General features: G+C 42.0%; 2 protein-coding genes and 1 long non-coding RNA gene across 3 annotated transcripts in view; 2 read left to right on the plus strand and 1 right to left on the minus strand.

Moving 5' to 3' along the window:
* The window catches only part of LOC126484408 (synaptic vesicle membrane protein VAT-1 homolog-like), a 152,005-nt gene extending 133,966 nt beyond the window's left edge, over positions 1-18,039 (minus strand). The window contains exon 1 of the mRNA XM_050107909.1: positions 17,711-18,039. Within this exon, the coding sequence (XP_049963866.1) occupies positions 17,711-17,952 (242 nt within the window). The 5' untranslated portion in view covers positions 17,953-18,039. The remainder of the gene's footprint in view (positions 1-17,710) is intronic.
* A 551-nt stretch (positions 18,040-18,590) lies between these two features.
* Positions 18,591-23,833, plus strand: part of LOC126484466 (uncharacterized) — a 40,986-nt gene continuing 35,743 nt past the window's right edge. The window contains exon 1 of the long non-coding RNA XR_007587858.1: positions 18,591-18,813. This is a non-coding gene — a long non-coding RNA (uncharacterized LOC126484466). The remainder of the gene's footprint in view (positions 18,814-23,833) is intronic.
* LOC126484465 (protein O-linked-mannose beta-1,4-N-acetylglucosaminyltransferase 2-like) lies at positions 18,807-20,679 on the plus strand. The gene has a single exon (XM_050107990.1). It carries the CDS (start codon positions 18,837-18,839, stop codon positions 20,535-20,537), a length of 1,701 nt encoding a protein of 566 aa, XP_049963947.1. The 5' UTR covers positions 18,807-18,836; the 3' UTR covers positions 20,538-20,679.

The raw sequence follows: 23,833 nt of genomic DNA on the forward strand, positions 1-23,833 counted from the left end.
TTTTTCCGTATTTTTAACAGGGTGTACCAAAGCTCTCCCGTCCGCACTGATTTTCGACGATGTTATAAGTTGCGCTAGGGGCCGCATCTACCTTGTTTCGAAGTTAGCAGGCAACTACGCTGTTACGCGGCGGCTCGTTTCGGCCCATTCAACATCTGTCCTTCAAGTGTAACGAGCGAGTAACGGAGTTTATATTTCATACCTGCCACAGGAAATTTGTGTTCGTGGGCTCTATTCTAATTCGAACGTTTGACTTACGCTATACGTATTCGTTTCGGAATATCGTTTCTACGTCTTCCGTTAACTATGCGTGGTTAACATTATGAAGACAATAACATTTGTGAAATACAACTTTGTTTGCGAAAAACATAATGATGTTCGAAGTCGCCAGTTTTTCCACGACAAACGACTTTCAACAACTTATTATATGCATAATTGTTGCAACTGATTGCCGGGAATTATATATATATAGTTGAATTATAAAAAAGAAATACTAAACAAATAAAGGTTGCATAGCGCGAGATTCGATCCGGCGACCTTCGGATCACGAACCCGAGCGCTTACCGCTGCGCCAGGACGCTGCTGAAAATTTTTAATCGTAGATAGTATTTCACCGCAATGGTTTCTTTTAACTGTCGATTTTCTCGACAACGGCTGAGAAGTGCATCTTGGTGCTTTGCCACATTACACCTCTGGCCATGAGCTTTTATTATGCGCAGTATGAATCGAATCTGAATTTCACAATTTGCGTCCTCCCCTCGTTAGAGGTCAAATACCTCTTGGAACGCATCTTTCTGCTAGACATGCAAATTTTAACAATCCTTTGGGAGCTGCGCACAGCCGCGAGAAACCCCCTGCGGCATTCCCCGCCGTCCAAGCCCTTACTACGCAAGCGGCCCTCTTCTGATGGCCAAGGAAACTAATAAGCGGAGCCAAGTGAGCTCTGCGGTACAACACTCTTAGTGTACTAAGTTGACCAGCGTCGCCAACGAGGCTCTAATCTACAAACAAAGTTTCTAAAGTCACCATGGTGACATTTGTCATTGCCTAGTAACAATCCGGTTGCATTCAAATTCCAAGATATGACGACTAGATTGAAAACTGACGAAGATTACAGCTTCGGTTTAATCTCTTTTGGCTGTTTAAAAGACACTGGGCACCCCCACTGGCTTCGTGGGGCTCTGCGCCACACACTAACCCTACCATCAGCTCGTAACAGCCTGAAATCGGGACTCACCTGACCAGGCCACGGTCTTCCAGTCGTCTAGGGTCCAACCGATTGGTCACGAGCCCCAGTAGAATTATGCAGGCGATGTCGCGCTGTTGGCAAAGGCACTCGCGTCGGTCGTCTGCTGCCATAGCCGATTATCTCCAAATTTCGCTGCACCGTCCGAACGGATACGTTCGGAAGTCCCACACTGATTTCTGTGGTTATTTACCCAGTTCCGCTGGTCTGTTAGCGCTGACAAGTCTGCACACGCCGCTGCCCTCAGTCGTCAGGTGACAGGTAATGCCTGAAGTTTTGTATTCTTGGCATACTTCACACTGTGGATCTCTGAATATCGAACACCCTAACAATTTCTGAAATGTAATGTGCAACTACTATTCGGAGTTAAAGTCCCAATTCCTGACTATAATCACGTTGGACACCTATTTACGTGACTGATCTGAGTCCAATTATAGCTCCGCCAATGCACTGCCCTAATACCACGTGTACGTGATACTACCGCCTTATCTATACAGGGTGTTACAAAAAGGTACGGCCAAACTTTCAGGAAACATTCCTCTCACACACACACACACACACACACACACACACACACACAAATAAAGAAAAGATATGTGGACATGTTTCCGGAAACGCTTAATTTCCATGTTGGAGCTCATTTTATTTTCGTCCACCTACGCTCAATGGAGCACGTTATCATGATTTCATACGGGATCCTCTACCTGTGCTGCTAGAACATGTACCTTTACAAGTACGACACAACATGTGGTTCATGCACGATGGAGCTCCTGCACATTTCAGTCGAAGTGTTCGTACGCTTCTCAACAACAGATTCGGTGACCGATGGATTGGTAGAGGCGGACCAATTCCGTGGCCTCCACGCTCTCCTGATCTCAACCCTCTTGACTTTCATTCATTCATGGGGGCATTTGAAATCTCTTGTCTACGCAACCCCGGTACCAAATGTAGAGACTCTTCGTGCTCGTATTGTGGACGGCTGTGATACAATACGCCATTCTCCAGGGCTGCATCAGGGATTCCATGCGACGGAGGGTGGATGCATGTATCCTCGCTAACGTAGGACATTTTGAACATTTCCTGTAACAAAGTGTTTGAAGTCACGCTGGTCCGTTCCGTTGCTGTGTGTTTCCATTCCATGATTAATGTCATTTGAAGAGAAGTAATAAAATGAGCTCTAACATGGAAAGAAAGCGTTTCCGGACACATGTCGACATAACATATTTTCTTTCTTTGTGTGTGACGAATGTTTCCTGAAAGTTTGGCCGTACCTTTTTGTAACACCCCGTATATACATATCGCTATCCTATGACTTCTCATTGTGTTCGAGTCTTAAACAGGAAAACAAATAACGGTGCGTATATAGTTTAGTATCTGACGAACAACACAAGTAGTATATTTTTTTATTGTCGATTCTGGAACGTGGTCGGTACACTCATTACTATGCTAAGTGGGGGTCTTGTAGGTGAGGAATGTGTTACAGCATTAGTGTAGGCAAGTGCAACGCGGTTTTACCGCCTCGTGGCCTCACCCGAGCGGGGCCAGGGAGCAGAGGGCGTGGACGGCGGTCGCTGCAACAGGAGCCGCGGTCGGGCTGTTAGGCCGCCGAGCACCGCCTCTCCTCGCCTGTAACCGGGCTCCCTGCCGCTCTTCATCTGCGACGCCCGGCCTTTGTGACTGACAAGTGGCCGGCGGAAACTCTGCAGGGACTGGGGGGGGGGGGGGGGGGGGGGGGCAAGGGGCACCCTCGAGCGCGCACAATGCCGCCACACCCCGGCGCCAGCCTTCCTCACTTCCTGCTCTATCAACGCCACGCCGCCGGGCTCTGGTTTCCGAGTCGGGAAGCCAACAATCATGGAACGCTACGTACCACAGCCGAGGAACTACGTTCGTTGCCCGCTGGAATGTGCCTCCAGGCACGGCAGTACGCAAAGATACGGTCCCAGCGATGCTCCTTACATCGTGTGCTCATCTACATCTGCATGGCTACTCTGCAAAGTTCCTGGCAGAGGGTTCATCGAATAATTCTCTATTCTTCCACACTAACCGCGCGTGCAAGAAACTAACATCTTTCACCGCGAACTCAAATTTCCCGTATTTTATTATGATGATTCTTTCCCCTATGTAGTTGAGCGCCAACATTTCCACATTCTGAGGAGAAGTTTGGTGATTTAAATTTGTGAGAAGATCTCGCCGCAACCAAAAACGCCATTGTCTTAATGTTATCCAGGAGTCCCGCATCTACGATCTACGATACTTCCAAACCGGGACAAAAAACTTCATACAGGATTAAAAAATATTTAAACCGACAAACTCTGGGAGGTTGTAGGGGACATCAAAACAAATATTTTTCCCTAATGTCATTTTTTTCCTATGAGGATTATTTAAACCGGTGGAGGCCGTATTACGCTCTTCACTTGTTACAGGCCGTATTACGATCTTCAGTTGTAGACAACTGCTGTCCACCAATGTAGTGCATTGTCTCCCTTTACTAATGGAGCGATACACCTGGAGTGAGTACACTGATATAGTTGGTGCGTACTACGTAGCGCACCACAACGGACGAGCTGCACAGCGGGTTTATTAGCAACAATATCCTAATCGCCGTATCCCGCATCATACGATCTTTGCTGCTGTGAGACCGGATCATTTAGCAGATTACCTGGACAGGGACGCCGTCGCACGGTAAGAACGCTGCAATTTGAGGAAGCTGTCTTGCAGCATGTGGAGCGGGATCCTTCAATCAGCATTCGTGCAAAAAACAGTCCTTCGAGAGCAAGTGTTACGCCCTTTCCACTTACAGCGTGTCCACAACCTGGAACCAGTTGATCAATCTTCGTGTTTAGTGTAGTCCCCTTTTTCTTAACCGTTCCAAGCAAACCTTCAGCGTTAAACCACTCCAGTCAGCCACTACGAAATGTTTAACTGGATTCACAGACAGTTATCACGTTTACCCGTCCATAAATTCAATTCGTCTCTTTACTACATTGTCCCACTTGAGACCTTCCTGTCTACGCGTGGCTTGTTATATGTAGTCAGTAGATGTGTGTTGCCTGACAAATCTTTTGTTCACCGTCGTAAAGCAACGGCCAAGCTGAAATGCATCACAAACATGCTTGCATAATGAATTACTTATGTACAACCTCTTAACTCTTAGTAATATTTCGGTTGCTTGACAAACTTCCCCTCAGGTTTTTCGTTTTCAGAAGTCCTTTGCACTCTTTACAGGATTAGGACATAAGTCACCAGGTTTCTTATTGAACACGTGGGTGGTGTAATTCGTGTTTACTCAATTTTGTGTATCCTCTTGTACCGCGGCCACCATCGACCTCCTACGCTATCCTTGGCGGACCTTTGATGGCCACGTCCGCTCGTTTCTCGTCTTACCGGTTCCGCCACACTGACCCCTTACGTAACTCCACGAATCCTGTGGTGGTTTCGTTTAGCAAGGCGCCGCACCTGCCTCAGCTATCAGGCGTCAATTTAGGAAACTGACTGACCGCCCGAATCAGTTATGTTCTGTAGCCCATCAGGACCACCTGCAGTCTAAAACCCTAGAAGTTTTGGAAAGGTAGCACCTAACCACTCTCCAACTATGGATCACAGACCCCTAATTACCGACTTCGGAAGTTCTACATTTATAACTACAAGCAGATTTTTAAATGGTCTTTTCTGATAAATAGTCACCATACTCTGAAATCTTAGGATCCTTCCTACTCGTACTCTAGAAATAACGCAGTGTGTCTTAGTACTTTTCATTGTGTCTGATCTATTTTTGTTCCAGTCATGGGTGTAGCTAGGTACAGAACTTTTAAGCATCTGCAGTTTTAACGTTATGTAAAGAGTCAAAGGTAAAACTGTTCTGAACCCGGATGTTGGTTTGAGCAAAGTTCTGTGGGAAGTGGTACGCCCTCCGTTTCCTCCACTGACTTAGCTTACCCGAGACAGCTGTGGGGGCCGACAGTTTAATGTAGACTGAACCATTGTGTATCTTGGTATTTCTCACATTAATAATTGCCAGAGGTGAAAGAAACCTGGAAGCGATAAGAATCCTAAGACCTATTGGGTAGTCATCCCTAGACCTTTAGATTTGTAGTGACTACTAGCCACCGAGTAACATTTATGGTCTTATAGTAACAGTACTATTCGCAAATTCTGTCCTCAGCACCGTGTCTGAATATTATCTGTGGATTTCCGCGAGGTATTGAATGCTCTCCAGTTTAAATTTCCGCCGGCCGCTGTGACCGAGCGATTCTAGGCGCTTCAGACCGGAACCGCGCTGCTGCTACGGTCGCAGGTTCGAATCCTGCCTCGGTCATGGATGAGTGTGATGTCCTTAGGTTAGTTAGGTTCAAGTAGTTCTAAGTTCTAGGGGACTAATGACCTCAGATGTCAAGTCCCATAGTGCTCAGAGCCATTTGAACCATTTACAACACTAGTTGTACTCGCGATGCAAAACATTCAGATAGGACTTTATGACGTACATACTATTTGCCAAGGTAAGGCGCGTACGAAAGAAATTGTATTTTTACGGAAATTTTGCCTTATTCCAAAATTTTGCACGTACGTCAGTAGAAGATTTTCTCTTATTTGTATCGCTAACGAGGGGGAAAAAAATTTCAAAGCAGGAAACTAATTGCCGACCAGCAGTATCACCTGAAGAAGGGCCAAAATTTACAATTTATCAACTTTCGCTAGTACTTGTTTCGCGTTCAGCTAGATGTATCTGACTTCTGAGGATGCCACATGCTTTAGTAAGGTAATGTATGACCTATCATCGGCTGCTTGATAAACCCGGTATAAAGTTTCCTGAAGGCGAGTGTGTGTGAGGGAAAAATGTTTATTCAATTGTTACTTTAAAAGTTTTTAAAGCAAAAGCGATAAATCATTACGGCCACCTCTAGCGTGAACCACGGAAAGGAAAAGTCATTTTAAATTTTACATTAATAAACATACAATTTGTATTTGTTTAGTTTCAATGAACTATTTTTCCATTCCTTTTCGTAAAGAACTAGAAAATCTTGAGCTTCTTCCCGTCCCTCATGTCACCAGTTAATCGTTCGAGTGCTTCGGCAGTTTCCTACCAACTATATTTTTGTTCAGCATTATGTGTTGTGGATCTTTTATCATCTGCTCACCGCTTCGCTCATACAACCAACGTTCAACCATTCACACGTGAAAAACTGCAGACTGCGGAAACTGATGTTCTCAGTGCTGTTCACATCGAGGCGCCCGAAGACTTTGAGGACTTGCGAACTTCCTTTGACAGTTAGCTGAAAAAACCAGCGGAATACGAATGCGCACCTGCGAATGCGAATAGAACACTGTTCGCTAGCCTATTTTTCACACAAGAGAGAGATTCCTTGCGTTAGTTTCTACGTAAACCGAGATTGACAGCCTGGTTTATCTTTTTCAAGATTTTAGACATGGCTGAAACAGCAACTGTTTAAATTCTTCACGGTAAATGATGACAGCCGAAACAGTTGCAGGATAGAGATTTATTAAAATTCTTGACTACGGTTTCGGTATATCTAAATATACCTTCATCATCAGTAAAATACCCTGAACAGGAAGACACTTTCATTAGCAAAAACTTAGCATCGGAAATGAGAAAGAAGAAACACTATACCTCAAGTAACCCTAAAATTACCAGATAATTACAGGTACAAAAACTGTCGCTAAAATTACATCCTGCAATGGAGATTTATAAAACAATAGTGCCAAAGGCGTCGCCAGTAGTTAAAACATCATCTCCATTTATACAACATGATTATGGACAGAGGGTCGATGCAAACAGCTTAGCATCAGTACTTCGCCTATATCTCTCTCATTTTCGATGCTAAGTTTTTGCTAATGAAAGTGTCTGTGTTCACGGTATTTTACTTCTGATGAAGGTATATTTAGATATACCGAAACCATGGTCAAGAGTTTTAATAAATCTTTATCCTGGAACTGTTTTGGCTGTTATTTACCGTGAATTATCTTTTTCAATTAATGTCATTTTCGAATACTGCGCTGCCTTTTCACTTACCCGCCATTTCGGCAGCTCGCGTATTAATTTCGGCACTTCATCTACATGATTACTCTGCAATTCACATTTAAGTGCTTGACAGAGGGTTCATCGAACCACAATCATACTATCTCTCTACCATTCCACTCCCGAATAGCGCGCGGGGAAAACGAACACCTAAACCTTTCTGTTCGAGCTCTGATTTCTCTTATTTTGATGATCATTCCTACATATGTATGTTGGGCTCAACAAAATATTTTCGCATTCGGAAGAGAAAGTTAGTGACAAATTTCGTAAATAGATCTCGCCGCGACGAAAAACTTCTTTGCTTTAATGACTTCCATCCCAACTCGCGTATCATATCTGCCACACTCTCTCCCCTATTACGTGATAATACAAAACGAGCTGCCCTTTTTTGCACCCTTTCGATGTCCTCCGTCAAACTCACCTGGTAAGGATCCCACACCGCGCAGCAATATTCTAACAGAGGACGAACGAGTGTAGTGTAAGCTGTCTTTAGTGGACTTGTTGCATCCAAGTGTTCTGCCAATGAAGCGCAACCTTTGGCTCGCCTTCCCCACAATATAATCTATGTGGTCTTTCCAACTGAAGTTGTTCGTAATTTTAACACCCAGGTACTTAGTTGAATTGACAGCCTTGAGAATTTTACTATTTATCGAGTAATCTAATTCCAACGGATTTCTTTTGGAACTCATGTGGATCACCCCACGCTTTTCGTTATTTAGCGTCAACTGCCACCTGCCACACCATATAGTAATCTTTTCTAAATCGCTTTGCAACTGATACTGGTCTTCGGATGACTTTACTAGACGGTAAATTACAGCATCATCTGCTAACAACCTAAGAGATCTGCTCAGATTGTCACCCTGGTCATTTATATAGACGAGGAACAGCAGAGGTCCCAGGACGCTTTCCTGGGGAACACCTGATATCACTTCAGTTTTACTCGATGATTTGCCGTCTATTACTACGAACTGCGACCTTCCTGACAGGAAATCATGAATCCAGTCTCACAACTGAGATGTTACCCCATAGGCCCGCAGCTTGATTAAAAGTCGCTTGTGAGGAACGGTGTCAAAAGCTTTCCGGAAATCTAGAAATACGGAATCAACTTGAGATCCCCTGTCGGTAGCGGCCATTACTTCGTGCGAATAAAGAGCTAGCTGCGTTGCACAACAACGATGTTTTCTGAAACCACGCTGATTACGTATCAATAGATCGTTCCCTTCGAGGTGATTCATAACGTTTGAATACAGCATATGCTCCAAAACCCTATTGCAAACCGACGTCAAATTCACCTTCGCTCCCAACCAAGACCTCTGGCTATGCTACAGATGTCACCACAGCCAGATGTCTAGTACTACGCTGTAAGCCTGAAAGTTGCTTGTAAAATTTGTAAAATTGTGTATAAAAATATAAAAGAGCGAATAAGATGGCATCTAACAGTGCCCTTTCCGCCACGCACTGTAAAATGGCATGTGGAGTAGCCATGTAAGTGAAGATATAAGTATGAACCAGCGCGCTCACAGCTGTGAATGTATAGTCACCGGGTACCGTCGTCGGCCACGCCTTGTGAAAGCGGAAGGGGGAGGGGGGAGGGGGATGGCGGTGGAAGGTGAGCTGTCACGCGTGCCCCAATCGATGCGGCGCGAATCGTCCGGCGCCGGTGAGTCACGCTGCGTGGATTGCCCGCACGTCACCGCGACTGGAGGAGCGGGTTTGTCGCTACCGCGCCGAATATCCTGACTCCATCCCACCCTGTGGCTGTTAACGCGCAGACTGCGCGCTCTAGCGGTTAGCGGTGCTGTCAACTCAGGGCTCTGGTCCGATTCCCGATGACCACCCAAAATTTCCCCTTTCTGGAATTAGCAGGACGGTCGGCGAGTGTGCGTGCAACGGGGGAGGGGAGGGGGGGGGTCACATTCTATCGAGCATAAGGAAATTAGCTGTTCACATGTAAGGCGTGGCCGACGGCTTTACCCGACGACCATACATTCACAGCTCTGGGCGCGCTAGTTCCTACTTACATCTTCACTTACATGGCTACTCCACATGCCATTTTTACAGTGCGTGGCGGAAAGGGCACTGTTAGACGCCATCTTACTCGCTCTTTTGTATTTTTACGCACAACAATTTTAAAAATTTTACAACTAACTTTCAGCGTAGTACTGGACATCATCTGGCTGTGGTGACATCTGTAGCGTAGCCAGAGGTCTTGGTTGGGAGGAAAGGTGAATTTGGCTGTCAGCTTGTGTGGCCAACGATATGAATGTGCGATAAAGGTTGTAACAGACAGACCTAGGCCGTTGACTATGTTCGCGCCATATTTAACACTATGCCATATACAAACTCACTGCTCGTTTTGAGAACTAAAACTGCAAGGTAAATTCAGAATGCCTGCATTAGATGGGCAAGCCTTCGACTAGTACTTCGATGCACATATGTTACGTAGACCGAAATGCAACAGGGTCCACTATGTATCTTACCAACTTAGCGGAGAATAAAACTAAGCTGCGTCACCGTGTTTTCAAAGAAAACCAGTACACTGTTTAAAAAAGAATTATAACCTTTGTCTGTATGACTGCTTATTAGAGTGTCTTGTAAAAGTCCGAAGCAAACTGGTCAAGAACTTTTCGAGATTTTTGGTGACAACGCTTGATTTGTTACGAGCGAGATCCCGGTACTGTGACCTTCCAGGAGGCTTTTTTTTAATTTACGCTTCGTTTCTGGGCATTTAAAAAGTGTGAATGTAACACTTGTTTTACATTGCTGCAGCAAAATCAAGCTATATAATCGCTCCAGTAGGTATACAAAAATGTGCATCTTCGAATGCAACATTGTTTATTTCTAAGCAGAAGAAATGTCGGCAATTTAAGACTTTGAACCATATTTACATTTTTATTCTATAGAATTTACATACTGAAATCTTACAGTCTGTGGCACATTAAAAATGGGGGTGCCGGAAAGTTACGTGTGAGGGCTGCCCGCGCGCCTTTGTGTGTGTGTGTATATATATGAGAGAGAGAGAGAGAGAGAGAGAGAGAGAGAGAGAGAGAGAGAGAGAGAGAGAGAGAGAGAGAAGACCGACCCTTGGCCCGCACTTTGTGCGAGCAAAATATAACACATTCGTGTAGTTACTGATTTTCCTTCTCATCCACACAGTGAACCAAAAATCAGACAAAATTGTTGAGTAGTTTAAGGGACTTTTGTCTGGTAGCTCATTATAGAGTAAGATGATTTGAGACGAGGGGCGCTCAACATCATAGTCATCAGCGCTGTGACGAAAAGTCAGCATGCCAATCTCATGGAAGAAAACAAAGTTGTAAAAACGTAATCTGGGGTAGAAGTTTTCTTCCACCATGTCAAGCTTGAAATCAGTTTGGGCCTATGAAGACACCAATGCGGCAATGTGTTCCATCCCTGGCTGTGTATTTGGAGGTTTGATAGATCCAGATCCTTTGAACAGTATCACGTACCCAAATGGCTAGGTCGCAAGGGGCCGATTCCTGAACAGCCATTCAATGTTGGGTTGGACCACTGCACTAAATGTCAATGACTGAGGTGACGCTGAGATTTTTTAGGGCCTGTCGAGCCAAAAGCATATGTCGCCAAATCCAGAGTGGTGGTTCACCAGCCTCTGCACACAGACTAAGAACAGGGCTAGTCCAAAAGGCTCTAGTCTATATCCGAATGCCCTCATGGTGGACAGCATCTAACATCTTGAGGTAGGAAATACAGGCTGATCTCTAGACCACGCTGCCATAATCTAAACGTTATTGAACAAATACCTAATAAAATTGGAGGCAGGACCTGTCGGCTCCCCATGCTTTTCACTAAGGTATTTCAAATATTCAATGTCTACAAGTCCTTATTTGTAGGTCTTTCAGGTGAGGGTGTCAAGTTAATTTTGAGGCAAATAATAAACCTAAAAGGCCTACAGTTTCCTGAAAACGTAAAATACTGTCCCTTGGTGACGCCTGCGGGCTGAGGATGACACGGCGACCGGTCGGTACCGATGGGTCCGCCAAGGCCTGCGAACGGTGTCCAGAGCAGTTTGTACATTTCGGAGGAAGGGTACAAGAATTGCCTGATTCGTGAGCTGAGCGTCCACAATTTCCACATGTAGCCCTCCCATTACACCCCACACTGGTATGGCCAAATCTGACATTTGAAACATCACATTGTGCTAGGAACAAACGAGCAAACCTTAAGACGGAAGTAGCCTGCAAGGATGTGTTCAAGTATTTCTGGAGTACGAAAAGTTAGAATAAATGTGGAAAATTTTTCTAATTTGGCATTGATCCCTCATAATTCTGCACTTCTATGATATCCTTGTTTTTCCTTTTTCATATAGCTCTGCAGGGTCCATCTCCATTATATTCGAGCAGGTATCTACGCCTTTACTAAAGTTAAGGGCGTTATGCAACTCAGCCTCGATTGGGCAGTCACCTAAGGCCTTACATCCCAGAAACTTAGATATTTGGTTTGAATTAGCAGTTTTATTTAGAAGTGTTTCATTACGAAATCATTTGACACTTTATAGGGACCCAGCAATATCCTCCAATGCCTTGTGAATATAGAAAGGGGATATCTTCTCAAAGCTTCCCCCTGTTCTTTTAATTACAATGAAAGTTATGGCACACTAGTGACCTGCTATCATTCTGAGACTACTTCTCAGGAGGAGTGACCAATCGAGCTCTTTGATGAGTGGGTGAAGGTACTACCTGAGGGTACAACCACACCATCACAAGTTGTGGTTTGATGAGATCATTCCATAGGGATCCCACGAGACGCTACGCAAACAACCGTCGACCCAGGCAGAGCCCTGCATACGGCAGGTGCCACAGAGGTTGCCTAATAGTGATATTTTACCTCAACAGCCATTCACCTCATCAGCATGTAGCACACTGAGGTTGAGGGTTTTTTTCCATAAAGGTATGTACCTTCCTGGCGGTCCAGGTGGTGAAGGCAAGGCCCCCATTCTTTGAAACACAGAACATTCCACTGCCACACTGCACGGTGGTCGCTGAAGCATGGCCGGAGATTATGGTAACATAACTAGTGTCACTTACCAGTCCCCAGTTTAGGAACATGGAGTCACCAAACCTGTACCCAGCAACTGAATGCTGAGCCCCTGGGAGTTCGTTAGAGCAAAAGTTGTCTCAGTTAACTGTTTCCATAAGAACACTTATGAGATACCTGTAAATCAAAATGTACAACAAAACAGGTGTACAGATGCAAAATCACTGATGTGGTCACCGCAGTCGTGTCGCTGTTCCATTACATTTAGTGAATACACGAGGGTTCATTACTAAACCTATTCATACTGCCGTGAACCAACGCATAATACTGAGAAAACCAGAGACTGAACCGAGAGTACTGAATGCAAGTTTGACATCAGAGAAAAATGGGCAGTACTCGCAACAGCAAGCAGCCTGTTTGAGTGGAGCAAGTTTGTTCCCAAATATATACAGTGTATTCCGTTAACATTTGCACTACTGTGCAGATATTTTCAGTGCAGTAATGGCACGAAGATAAATGGGGAGAAAAGTAAGAAATTAGATGAAAAATTGGGGCCTGCTCCAACGAAGCATTAGAGATACTAAAATATTCCGAAAAAATATTTGAAGAATTTCCTTGTATGCGAAGTAATGTGGCCGAGTGTTCTGATGTACCAAGTATACTACCTTTTTTTCGCAGCCCACCAAGTGCTATAGGCCCTCTGTTCCTGATCTACATAAATGATTTAGGAGACAATCTGAGCAGGCCTCTGTAGGTAATGCTATCATTTACCGCCATATGAAGCCCCCAAGTTGATCAAAACGAACTGCGAAATGATTCAGACAAGATATATTTGTAGTGGAAAATGTTGCAATTTACTCTAAATCGTGAAAAGTGTGGAGTCATCCACACGAGCACTAAAAAGAATCCGCTAAATTTCAGTTATACGATGAATTATAAATCTAAAGGCTTTAAACTCAACTAAATTAAGGATGAAAATTACGAATAACTTAAACTGGGACGATCCCATAGATAATGATGTGGGGAAAACAAACAAAGACCACGATATACTGACATAACACAAATTTAAGAGGTCTGCTTACACTACGCTTGTCTATCCTCTTCTGGAGTGTTGCTGTGTGGTGTGAGAACCTCATCGGATAGGATCGACGGAGGACTTAGAAAAAGTTCAAAGAAGGGCAACTCGTTTTGAATGATCGCGAAATAAGGGAGAGAGTGACACCGATATGATACAAGGATTGGCATGGCAGCCATTAAAAGTGTTTTCCGCTGCAGCAGGATCTTATGAAATTTCAATCACCAACTTTCTCTTCAGAGTGAATATTTTTTTGCGCCCATCTACATAGGGAGAAATAATAAAATAATATGAATCGGAGCTGGCACCGAATTATTCCCGCGCGCTGTTCGAGAGTGGTATGGTAGAGAAGTACCTTAAAAGTGATTCAATGGACCCTCCACCAAGTACTTAATTGTGTATTGCAGAGTAATCACGTAGATTTAGAATGGAGAGCGAACACAAGACTGCTTTTACGCCTCTGTACAAGCTTAATGAAGAATGTTCTTAGTTTCCTTAAGTCGTTTTGGAATCGTATGGCATCTTTCCATGTGTATCAGTTAAGATTATTAGCACTTTTGTTACACAGACGCCACTCACACGGCCGTTGTCATACCGTCTCCTTATTAGTCCGTCCTGATATAGGGCCCACACACTTGGCAGCAGTGAAAAAATATACACAATGTGTTTTGCAGACATTCTTTTGTAGTCTACCGTTTCCCGTATTCTGCCAATCTGTCACTTGCTTCCCCTACAACTGAGCCAGCGTCTTTTCCAAGAGCGGACCCAGGAAGCCCAGCCACACAATTCAGTATCAGTTTGAAGGAAGTCAGAACATGCGAGTGTTTCCTAGAAGAAAGTCGTTCCAAAGCCATCTAAACTTGCGCCACTCTTCTCCTTACAGCTGCAAATGCCAGATTGATGTTCTCAGACCAACTTGCGTTCTACAAGCCACAACAAAACTGCTAATGTAAGTACAAAATGTTTGATTTAACTGAAAAAGACGACTGTGACCGCAAACTATCACAGTATGTACAAATCTCCCACGAACCACACTGTGTTTAATTAAATGGTACACACCTATTGTGCGTGGTAGCCTTGTTATGCTCGGTGATCAATTCTTCGTTATTTTGTAAGTAATCTTTCACAAAACTAACGAGTTGTTGCCGCCCCTGCACTGTGCATCACAGCATACCTCCTTGTGGAACTTCCTGTAAAATTGAAGTGCGCGCTGGACCAAAACCAGAACACTACCTTTCGCGGCCACCTCATGTTGAGATGGTAAGACCATCCCCAGGGAACCCAACTGTTCGAGGCCTAATACGTTCCAGTTTGTATGTATGACTGGAAATATTTTTTCCTTCGAACTTATTTATTGCGAAAATCAGATTAGACATTTCGCAATCAGACGTTCCTATCTTCAAACAACTGTAAATGACGCTCTGAGTAGAATAAACAATGTTTTTCTTACTCTTATGGTTTCTCTCCATAGAGAGACACGTGGATGCTATCCTCTAGTTTTGACCTCCAAATTCTCAACCATTCAGTGCAGCCTTTACAGTGTCCTGGAGTTTAACTCTCACGATTCAGATATCCATCGCAGCATAATTTGAAAACCCAGATAAATACCAGTTGGAATGAAAATACATTTGGCATAATGAACTGGTATCTGACAACCCCCCTACTAATCACGTCGATAGCGTAAAAAAATATTTCAAGAAGTTTCTAAAGAGTATATAAAATGAATAATTCGGAAACAGTATGGCCGATTCATTCACTGCGCTGTTTCTCCAAAGAGTGCTAGTCGAACAAAGATATTTTATATAACTTTAGAAAGTGAGACAGATACTGACGGATAAACCGGTGGGGAGGGAGTCGTCTGCAACAATCTTCCATGACCCAGTTGAAAATTATCCGCGAAAGACAAGCCATCTGAATATAGTTAAATTTGTTATTAATGGGAGATTCCTGCTTGATTTAAATTATTTTGAGTTACTACAGTATTCTTAATGCCTTCCGCCAAGAATTTTCCTTGCGCTGCTCTAGTTCATAACTTACTGGTTTCACGACGCACTACCTCAACTGCAACACCATTTCCCAATCGTCATAATGCAGGTGACAAATGCTTGGAAGTAGAGAATTTAACATAACGCAGGTGATAATTTCTCTTTTCAAGACTACTGGAAAACCTATTCCTACACTAATTTATCGCGTCATGTTATCAATACAGACAGCAGCCGTCCCTGGTATGATTATTTAGACATTGAATACTTTTTTCATCCCGCAAGCTGCAAATGTTCCTATCTGTACAGCTGTTACATTATTACATTGGGTTTACTAATGGTCCAACACGACGTATAATATATGGAGTCAGACGAAGCGAGCACTGGTTAAGATACTGGATTTGCAATAAGCAGGACGGATGTCTGGACATCCCCACACGATCATTCAGATTAAGGTTTTCCGTTGTTTCTCAAAATCGCATAAAGCACGAGCCGCAACAGTCCCTTTGAGAAGGATGTGGGCACTTTGCTCCCTCACCATCCTAGCGCAAACGAATCTTTCTGTTGTTGACGTCGACGGGACGCTTCACACCAAACATTTTTTACTCAGCTTCAGACCAGATGAGCACTCATTATCTACAGCCACTGTTTCTGCTTTAATGTCTTATTAGTTTTTGGACACCTTAAATATGTAAAGATATTATGCAATCCAATTCCATTCTTCTTCCGCATGCGGTGCAAGTCACCGACACTTACTTTCGAGAAAATTGCTTTCCTTCGTCGATGAGTAATCGTTACACATTCTGCAAAAGTATCCTCCTGACAGATTAAAACTGTTTCCCGGGCCGGAACATAAATCCTGAATCTGCCTTAGTCAATACGCTCATATCGAGCTGAGTTACCAAGGATGACTCATGACCATCCCTCACAGCTATTCCGCCAGTGTCCCCTCCCACACAGCGTACACCCCGATGCTGACTGAAGATCAATTCTGTATTTTGAAATACTAATTTTAGCACAGTATCATACATTCTCAGTCTTTCTTTATAGGCAAGAATATTTTCTTAAGTAAACCGATGGCTGAAGTTTGGCAAAACGACTTTAGTATGGGGTGTAAACCGTGGATCCCACACATCAAGGGAAGGTTAATGAGTGCCACCAACAGAACCACGCCTAAATGAAGGCGTTATCAGCTTTGTTTCCCTAAAGCACTGCAGATGTGTTGATAGACGATCTCGGAACAATGTTCCTTCCCTAGTGGATTTCGTATCAGCGGTCCATTCGATCATATTTCTCCTTTGACATTTCCCATCACGAAAATGAACTCCCGACACCGCCTTAAGATATTCTAAGTCTTAGCTCAGGCGGTATAATTTCTGGGCTCTTAATAATATAAAGTTGCTGTAAGATGAAACACTACTAGCAGCGCTAGTTTAATAATATTTTAACATGTTCAAATGATACCAGAATTCTACCAAGTTTATCCATCTGTGCGATGAATATTCCTTCGTTTTCATACCGCTTGGGTACACGTATTTTACATTTGATGGTGAATAGCAGATGAGTTACCGTTTCGATATGACGGCCTCCGCTAGCTGCCGTAATAGAATCCTTTAGACGGAACTGCTTACTATCTTTATTTCCTTTCTAATCTGGTATTAACGCAAACAACCGCGAAAATCCAAATGCTACAACAAATCAGCTAAACGTCAAATTGCCTGTGCTCTAGACACTTCAAAACATTCAATTTTATTAGACGCAGACCTTCGTGACAATCCAGTTTCAGCAAGCCAGGAATACGTGATTCAGTTTAAATGTACTTTCTCGACGACAGAACACTTCCTGCTGCCGCTGAAATCGAGAACAACACGCTATACATCCCCTCATCCACGGATGCGAGAGAAACTTGTTGAATGAGAAAGCCATCCCGCATGGCATACAGGCTTCACGCAGAAGAGAACATGTATTGATCGGGCAAGGCGCCACACCCTTCACAAGTTGACCTGCGTCCCATCTTTAGTGCGATTTCCTTCAAAAATATTTTTTTTAAAAATCATGATTTTAAAAAAGTAATTCCATGCCTGCTATAACTAACCTGTTGTACTGCGGAACCGGCGCCACCTGTTGAGACTGCTGGACAACGGCTAACAAATTAGGCACTTCCCATATGGTTTACAACATTCTTTATGATAGGAAATATAATCCAGCTTACAGTAATTCTAAGCGAGGAAACATGTGTCAGAGGGAAACGTGCTTTTCAGAATACTCCGAACAAACCAAATGGTAAAAGAAAAGCATGAACAAAGGCACAGCTGCTAACAGTGCCGCTTACGAAAAATTGAAGTTTTACTCACCAGGCCTTGACGCGGATCAGGATTTCGCCTTCGCCGAGTGTTGGCTCTGGTTTCTTCAAGACCTTTACTGACTTTAAGCCACCGAACCCTGTCAGAACAACTGCTCTCATTTCTTTCGGTGGCTGTTCTGGAGCCTTTTCCGTGGATTCGGCTTCATCGCTAGCTGCAGGAGCTTCCGCCTGAGACTCAGGTTTCTCCTGAGCCTTCTCTTCAGTCGGCTTATTCTCAGGCTGATCAGACATGATGAATCCAAGAAAGATGCTGGAGAACTGTCACTCTCAAACCGGCCCGCTAAGCGACAAGATAGGAAGTGGTGGCACAGAGCCAAGTATTAACAGGTGCCGGCGCCCCACCACTCCCACACTGCGCGAGGCAAAATAGTTCAGAGTTCTACATACAAATTCGTTTAAAGTTAAACTTGATTATATAAATTTAGGACTTTTTATAAATCGTTATTATATGTTAGATTCTTTTTATTCAATACTAACGCGAGTAGTGTTATAAACTTGCGCATTAATATTATACTTCGATATATCGCTTTCGCTTTTCAACGCGCGATTCTCATCATGCAACAAGCGCAAAAACGTCGAATAAGCAGTATATAAATTGGAAAACTATAGTTCTGATGAAATTATAATAAATACGAAGTTCTAAGACACTGGGTAGACAAATATTCAGAGGAAATATAGTGGCATTAGTTTTTTCATTTGTTATGGACAGTTCTTCTATAATTAAATTCATAATAATATATAGTTCATAATTAAAATAAAAATTCTAATATTTTATCCTTATTTTATCGTTTTTACCAAAAAAATCCGAAGTAGTAAAATTTGGCTTAAATGTGATGTAGTGCAGAGATGTTAGTGAAATAACATAAAGATGTGAAGGGCAGTGGCTGGTGGCTGTGTGCTGTTTCTGTTGTTTGTAAACACATGAATAGCTTCATAATGTGTTTATGTATTGTGTTTCAAGCTGTTTGCAAAAATGACACGTATTTACAGGAGCTGGCTTTTGGAATATTCTGTGGTGAAAGATTTGTAATTAAGGCAGTTACGAACACTGTATTTCATAAGAGGGACATGCGCTGAAACTGTTGTCTGAAGGTAAAATAAAACTGAAATGTAAAATGATGTTGCTTCATGTAAGTGCAGTTGCTGTTACAGTTGCAATGTATTTTTATGTATTAAACGAGGACTTCCACATGACGTGGTGTGAGCTAATGTCATGCACTCGTACTGAAAAAACTGATCAGCACATTGTCAATGGTTCATCTGTTTGGTGTACTTTCACAGAGCATGGTAAACGGTTGTGCAGTTTTAAGAACTTGTATTTTAAGCCACAGGAAAATTTATTTTTGTTTTTGCTCAACGAGGATTCAGTTGTCTCTGGTATTGGAAGAAAAGAGGATCTCAAGAGTTTTGACGCCTCAGCGGTCTTAAATCACAACCGATTCCATCTTCAAATAGTTCCAGTTTCCGCAGATGATAACATTATTGGAAGAAACTTCAGCTTTCTTGATTCAGTGTTCGCTCTGTGGCGGTTCAAAATGGACAATATCATGCATGTTTTGCATGACGATTTACTGCCCCTTTATTACACATACTCACATATATGCAACGGTGACATAGAACTATGTCGTGAAAAGTATAGATTGTTTTTCGTAGATGGTGGTGGAATAGGTACATTGCATGAATGGTACAAATTGTTTTCTACCAAAGAACCTATCCAAGCAACGGAACTGAAATCTCATGACGTGATCTGTTTCATTCATTGTCATGTGGGGCTTGTTTCAAACACTCTGTGGTACCAGTACGGGTTTGGGCGGCCCCAAGGACCCATTAAAAATCTCAATCTACATGGCCATTTGTTATTACAGTTTTCTGCTTTCATTAAGAAAAAATTAAATCTATCGTCTGTTAAGAAGTCAGAAAGGCAAAAGCAGGGTGTTTTGCTTAGTAGACAAATAAACCGCCGGATTTTGAATGAAATGGAGCTGATAAACTCAATGAAACAAACATATAATTCCATTTTTCATGATGAAAGTCTCAGAATTGACAAATTAGATTTGTCGACAAATGACACAAAGACATTAGTGTCACTTATATATAATTCAGACATTGTTATTGGGATGCATGGCTCAGCTATGATCCTTTGCCTTTTTGTGAAGCCAGGGGCTTTGGTTATTGAAATCTTTCCCTTTGGTATTAATCCTGATTATGTTTCACCAGTAAAGGCCCTTAGCAAGGTTGCTGGTTCATTTTTCAATTATTTCCAGTGGGTTAATGAAAAAGAAAATAATTCCTTTCCAAATGAGAATGCACACCAATTACATGGTGGTATCAGCCACTTGTCAGAAGGAGAAAAGGCGTATATTAGAAGTATCAAGGAAGTGCCTGCTGTTGAATGCTGTCATAATACAGTCTATTTATATCGTATGTTCCAGGATACTGTTGTTGGTCAAGAATTTCTAGCCTTATTTTCAAAAGCTATCCTGAAACACAATAGTTCTGCACATACTACATCTGGCACAAAGGAAAATTTAATTGAACACTGGTACTTCCCTGCTCAAGTAAGAAATTTAACATGTGTAGTTAATAATCAGAAAATTGCTGTCAAATGGATGACACCTCTTAATGTGAAGACTAATCATAAGTATGAAATAACTTTATCAAGTGGAGATTGGCACTTGTCAGTTACAGCAGAAAAAACAGATGTATTAGCCACAGTCCCACCAAAGGCAAAAATGAAAACTATACAGGTGTGGGTAAAATGCATAGCTCAAGATGTTGAGAGCTCGGATGCATACACTGAATGTAGCAATGGATGATTTTTGTCATTACATTGCTTCATTGAAAATAGTTGACTGTTTTTCATATTCAGATGATTCATGCCAGCACTGTATGGATTGTATCCTTTTTTGGTAATATTTATGGTATATTACATAAAGGAGCCCAGTTCATTGAATTTTGGCAGTTTTTTAGAGTTTTTTTGTCATAAAGTTATGCAATTTTCATACAGTTTCATCTATAAATTAATATTTCCTAAATTACTTTTTTTTTTTTTTAGAAACTTTTGTGTGCAGTGAGCAATACATATTACATGAAATGTCTGGAATTTACTTGTTTTTTATATACTCTTCAAAATATAAGCATATTGTTGCACTCATGAATGCTGACAGAAAAATAAAAAAGCATCTGCAGAGTTATATACAGAGTTTTAATGTTTCCAAAATAATAATAATTGTTTTTGTTTTTAGGTTCACATATTGTGATAAGTGTTGAAATATGGACAAACGCAAGTATAATTGTAATTTATACACACATAATTTGTCCAGTGAAAAATAAGATTGCCTCACTAGTGTATATTAAATAAGCAAATACTGGTGTCTCAAAATATCTATACAGGTCGTGACTTAGAGGAAAAGAACCTGTCAGGAGCAAGATCAATTTAGACAATTCAGATACTGAAGATCAAAATTTTACACTTTTGGTGCCAGGTTAATGACATTACACTTGACTAGAAATGAGATATAAATAATAAACTCAGCAAATATCAGTTTATGTGTAGAACAAAAGGAGACATGCTAAGAAAGTAAACAGCATGAGAAATAAGTTTTACAAAACTGTGCCTGTCCTAATGCTTGCATACTGCTGTGAAACTTGATTGTTGACAGATAAAGACACAACAAAAATCTGAACTTTAGAAATGAAGTTTCTGAGAAGAGTAGCTAGCCCTAAATAATAATAAAATCAGAGTAAACGGATAACACACACACACACACACACACACACACACACACACACACACACACACACACACACGCATATATAAAGAATGGTACAAGCAAAGATAAATAAACAGAGTCACATAGATGAACAGGTGTCGCAAGACCTTTAAAAAAGATAGAAAGATATGGGATAGTATGCATCTTGAATGACAGAGGACAGCAGCAACATTTTGTAAAATTATAAGGGATGGTAAAATGATATTCTTATATGATAAATGAATACATTACACCACACAAAATATGGGAGATATTCAAATTAGTCTAACATTTATGCAATCATCTTGTTATCTTTGAGATGGAGCAAACATTTTTAGAGATGTCCATGCCATGGTTATATTACACCCTGGTTAACCCAAATTTTGTATCTAATTCTTTGCATACATGACCAACTCTGTCCACATCCACAACAATTACTTCTTTTCATGGCAGAGCTAGAATCATACATGCACAACACTACAAGTGTTTGCATGGTTCATTCTTTTGCTGATTCATGAGTGATGTAAAGGAATCCTTTTCAATGTATCGAAATCCTAAATCACTTGTCAGGTGCACATTCATTGCTGACACCTTTATGACCCTGGCCTAGGTTTTAGACACTTTGATATAATTCATCCACAAACTCTTCATCTTATCTCCAATCTATTTCACTTGGTCCATGTCTGTTCAGCTAGCAACTTTCTACTTCATTATCTCCATATTTATACTTGCCACCCCTGTCTTAGTCTCGCCATCTGTGGGCAATGTATTTTTACTGATGAGCACTCCTTCTTCCAGTAAGTTGAAACCAATGCTGTGGTCGCCAAGACAGGCATTTCTTCAGTAAACATTGTACACAGACAAATACCTTTTGCCATAATTCTCTAATATTCCTAAAACTCCACCAGAGTAGTAATCTCTCACTACCATTTTGATGTGAAACAACTGAAATACATTCTCCACCAAGAGTCTGACTACCTATCAGCATGCATGCAAGTGAGAAGTATTCTTCTGAAAATCCATTCTACACCTCTCAGAGCAATACTCTAGTACCTGCTCAGCGTACACAATATTGCTCATACTTGCATTGCTTCTGCTTCCAAGCCATTAACACAGTAATCATTTCCATGTTAAGGATGTTGATAATGGAAGGAATTAAGGCACTGGAAGGAGGAACTAGTGGTCAACAAGCACATAAACAGAATTCCAAATGTTGCTAAGCTATTCATTTTCACTGAATAGAACTTCAGCTTTAAAGTGAAACATGATCTAAAACACTTAGTAAATTGTGTAACAAAAACAGAAAAAATGAGACGCACTCGAAATACCTTCATTTACCTTGCGAATAATCATCATTGGCTACAATACCCCCTGGAAAGATGATGAAACTGTTGGGAATTATTAGTGAAAGCTTTTTTCAGTCTAGGTGAAAGAAATGATGACACACATCTTTGGATATCCACTGAAATACGATACAGACAGATTTACACAGTAGCCATTTTGGTTTACCATGTACTGCATTGATAGATCAGGTCTCACTCCACTGTGATATTGGTTTGCAGATAATATTATGAGAAGGAAAGTTGCCACTCACCTTATAGCAGAGATTCTGAGTCACAGATAGTCACAACAAAAAGACTCTCACAATTATCATTTTGTTGTGCCTATCTGCAACTCAGCATCTCCACTATATGGTGAGTGGCAACTTTCCTTCTCATAATAATTGTTAAATTCCATCCCAGATTTTCCATTGTTTGCAGATAAGATGGAGCTTGCATATATTCATGAAATCTCTGACAATTTGCATTCATTTTCTCTAACACTTGTCAGCAAATATTTCAGCACAAATGGGGAACAGGTCTTCTACAAACATCAAAAAAAGTTTTGCAACACCCGGTTCCCAGAACTCCTGAAGACAGACGTTGACTATGGATATTGTATCACAGACACAGTCCCTTTGACTGTTCAGAGATGTCACAAAACCTGCCCAAACATGTAAACAACCATGCATGAGCAGTGCCTATTAGATGCAGAGGGTCCGACAGCCGATCAGTTCCGGTCATTCCATCAGGAAGGAGGTACACATCTCATGTTGTCTGTAGTTCAGCCATGCCTAGATGGTCAATACTGTAGTTCAATTGTGTCCGTACTGTTACTTTGTGCCAGGAAGGGCTCTCAACAAGGGAAGTGTCCAGGCATCTCAGAGTGGACCAATGCGATGTTGTTCGGACATGAAGGAGATACAGAGGAAGAGGAACTGTCAATGATATGCCTCACTAAGGCCGCCCAAGGGCTGCTACTGCAGTGGATGATAGCTACCTATGGATTATGGCTCGGAGGAACCCTGATAACAATGCCAC

The sequence above is a fragment of the Schistocerca serialis genome, chromosome 6 (assembly GCF_023864345.2).
Source record: "Schistocerca serialis cubense isolate TAMUIC-IGC-003099 chromosome 6, iqSchSeri2.2, whole genome shotgun sequence".
NCBI lineage: Eukaryota > Metazoa > Arthropoda > Insecta > Orthoptera > Acrididae > Schistocerca > Schistocerca serialis.

Excerpts from the sequence above, each read along its gene's own strand:
- LOC126484465 (XM_050107990.1), top strand. The coding sequence starts at position 18,837 with ATGATGTTGCTTCATGTAAGTGCAGTTGCTGTTACAGTTGCAATGTAT.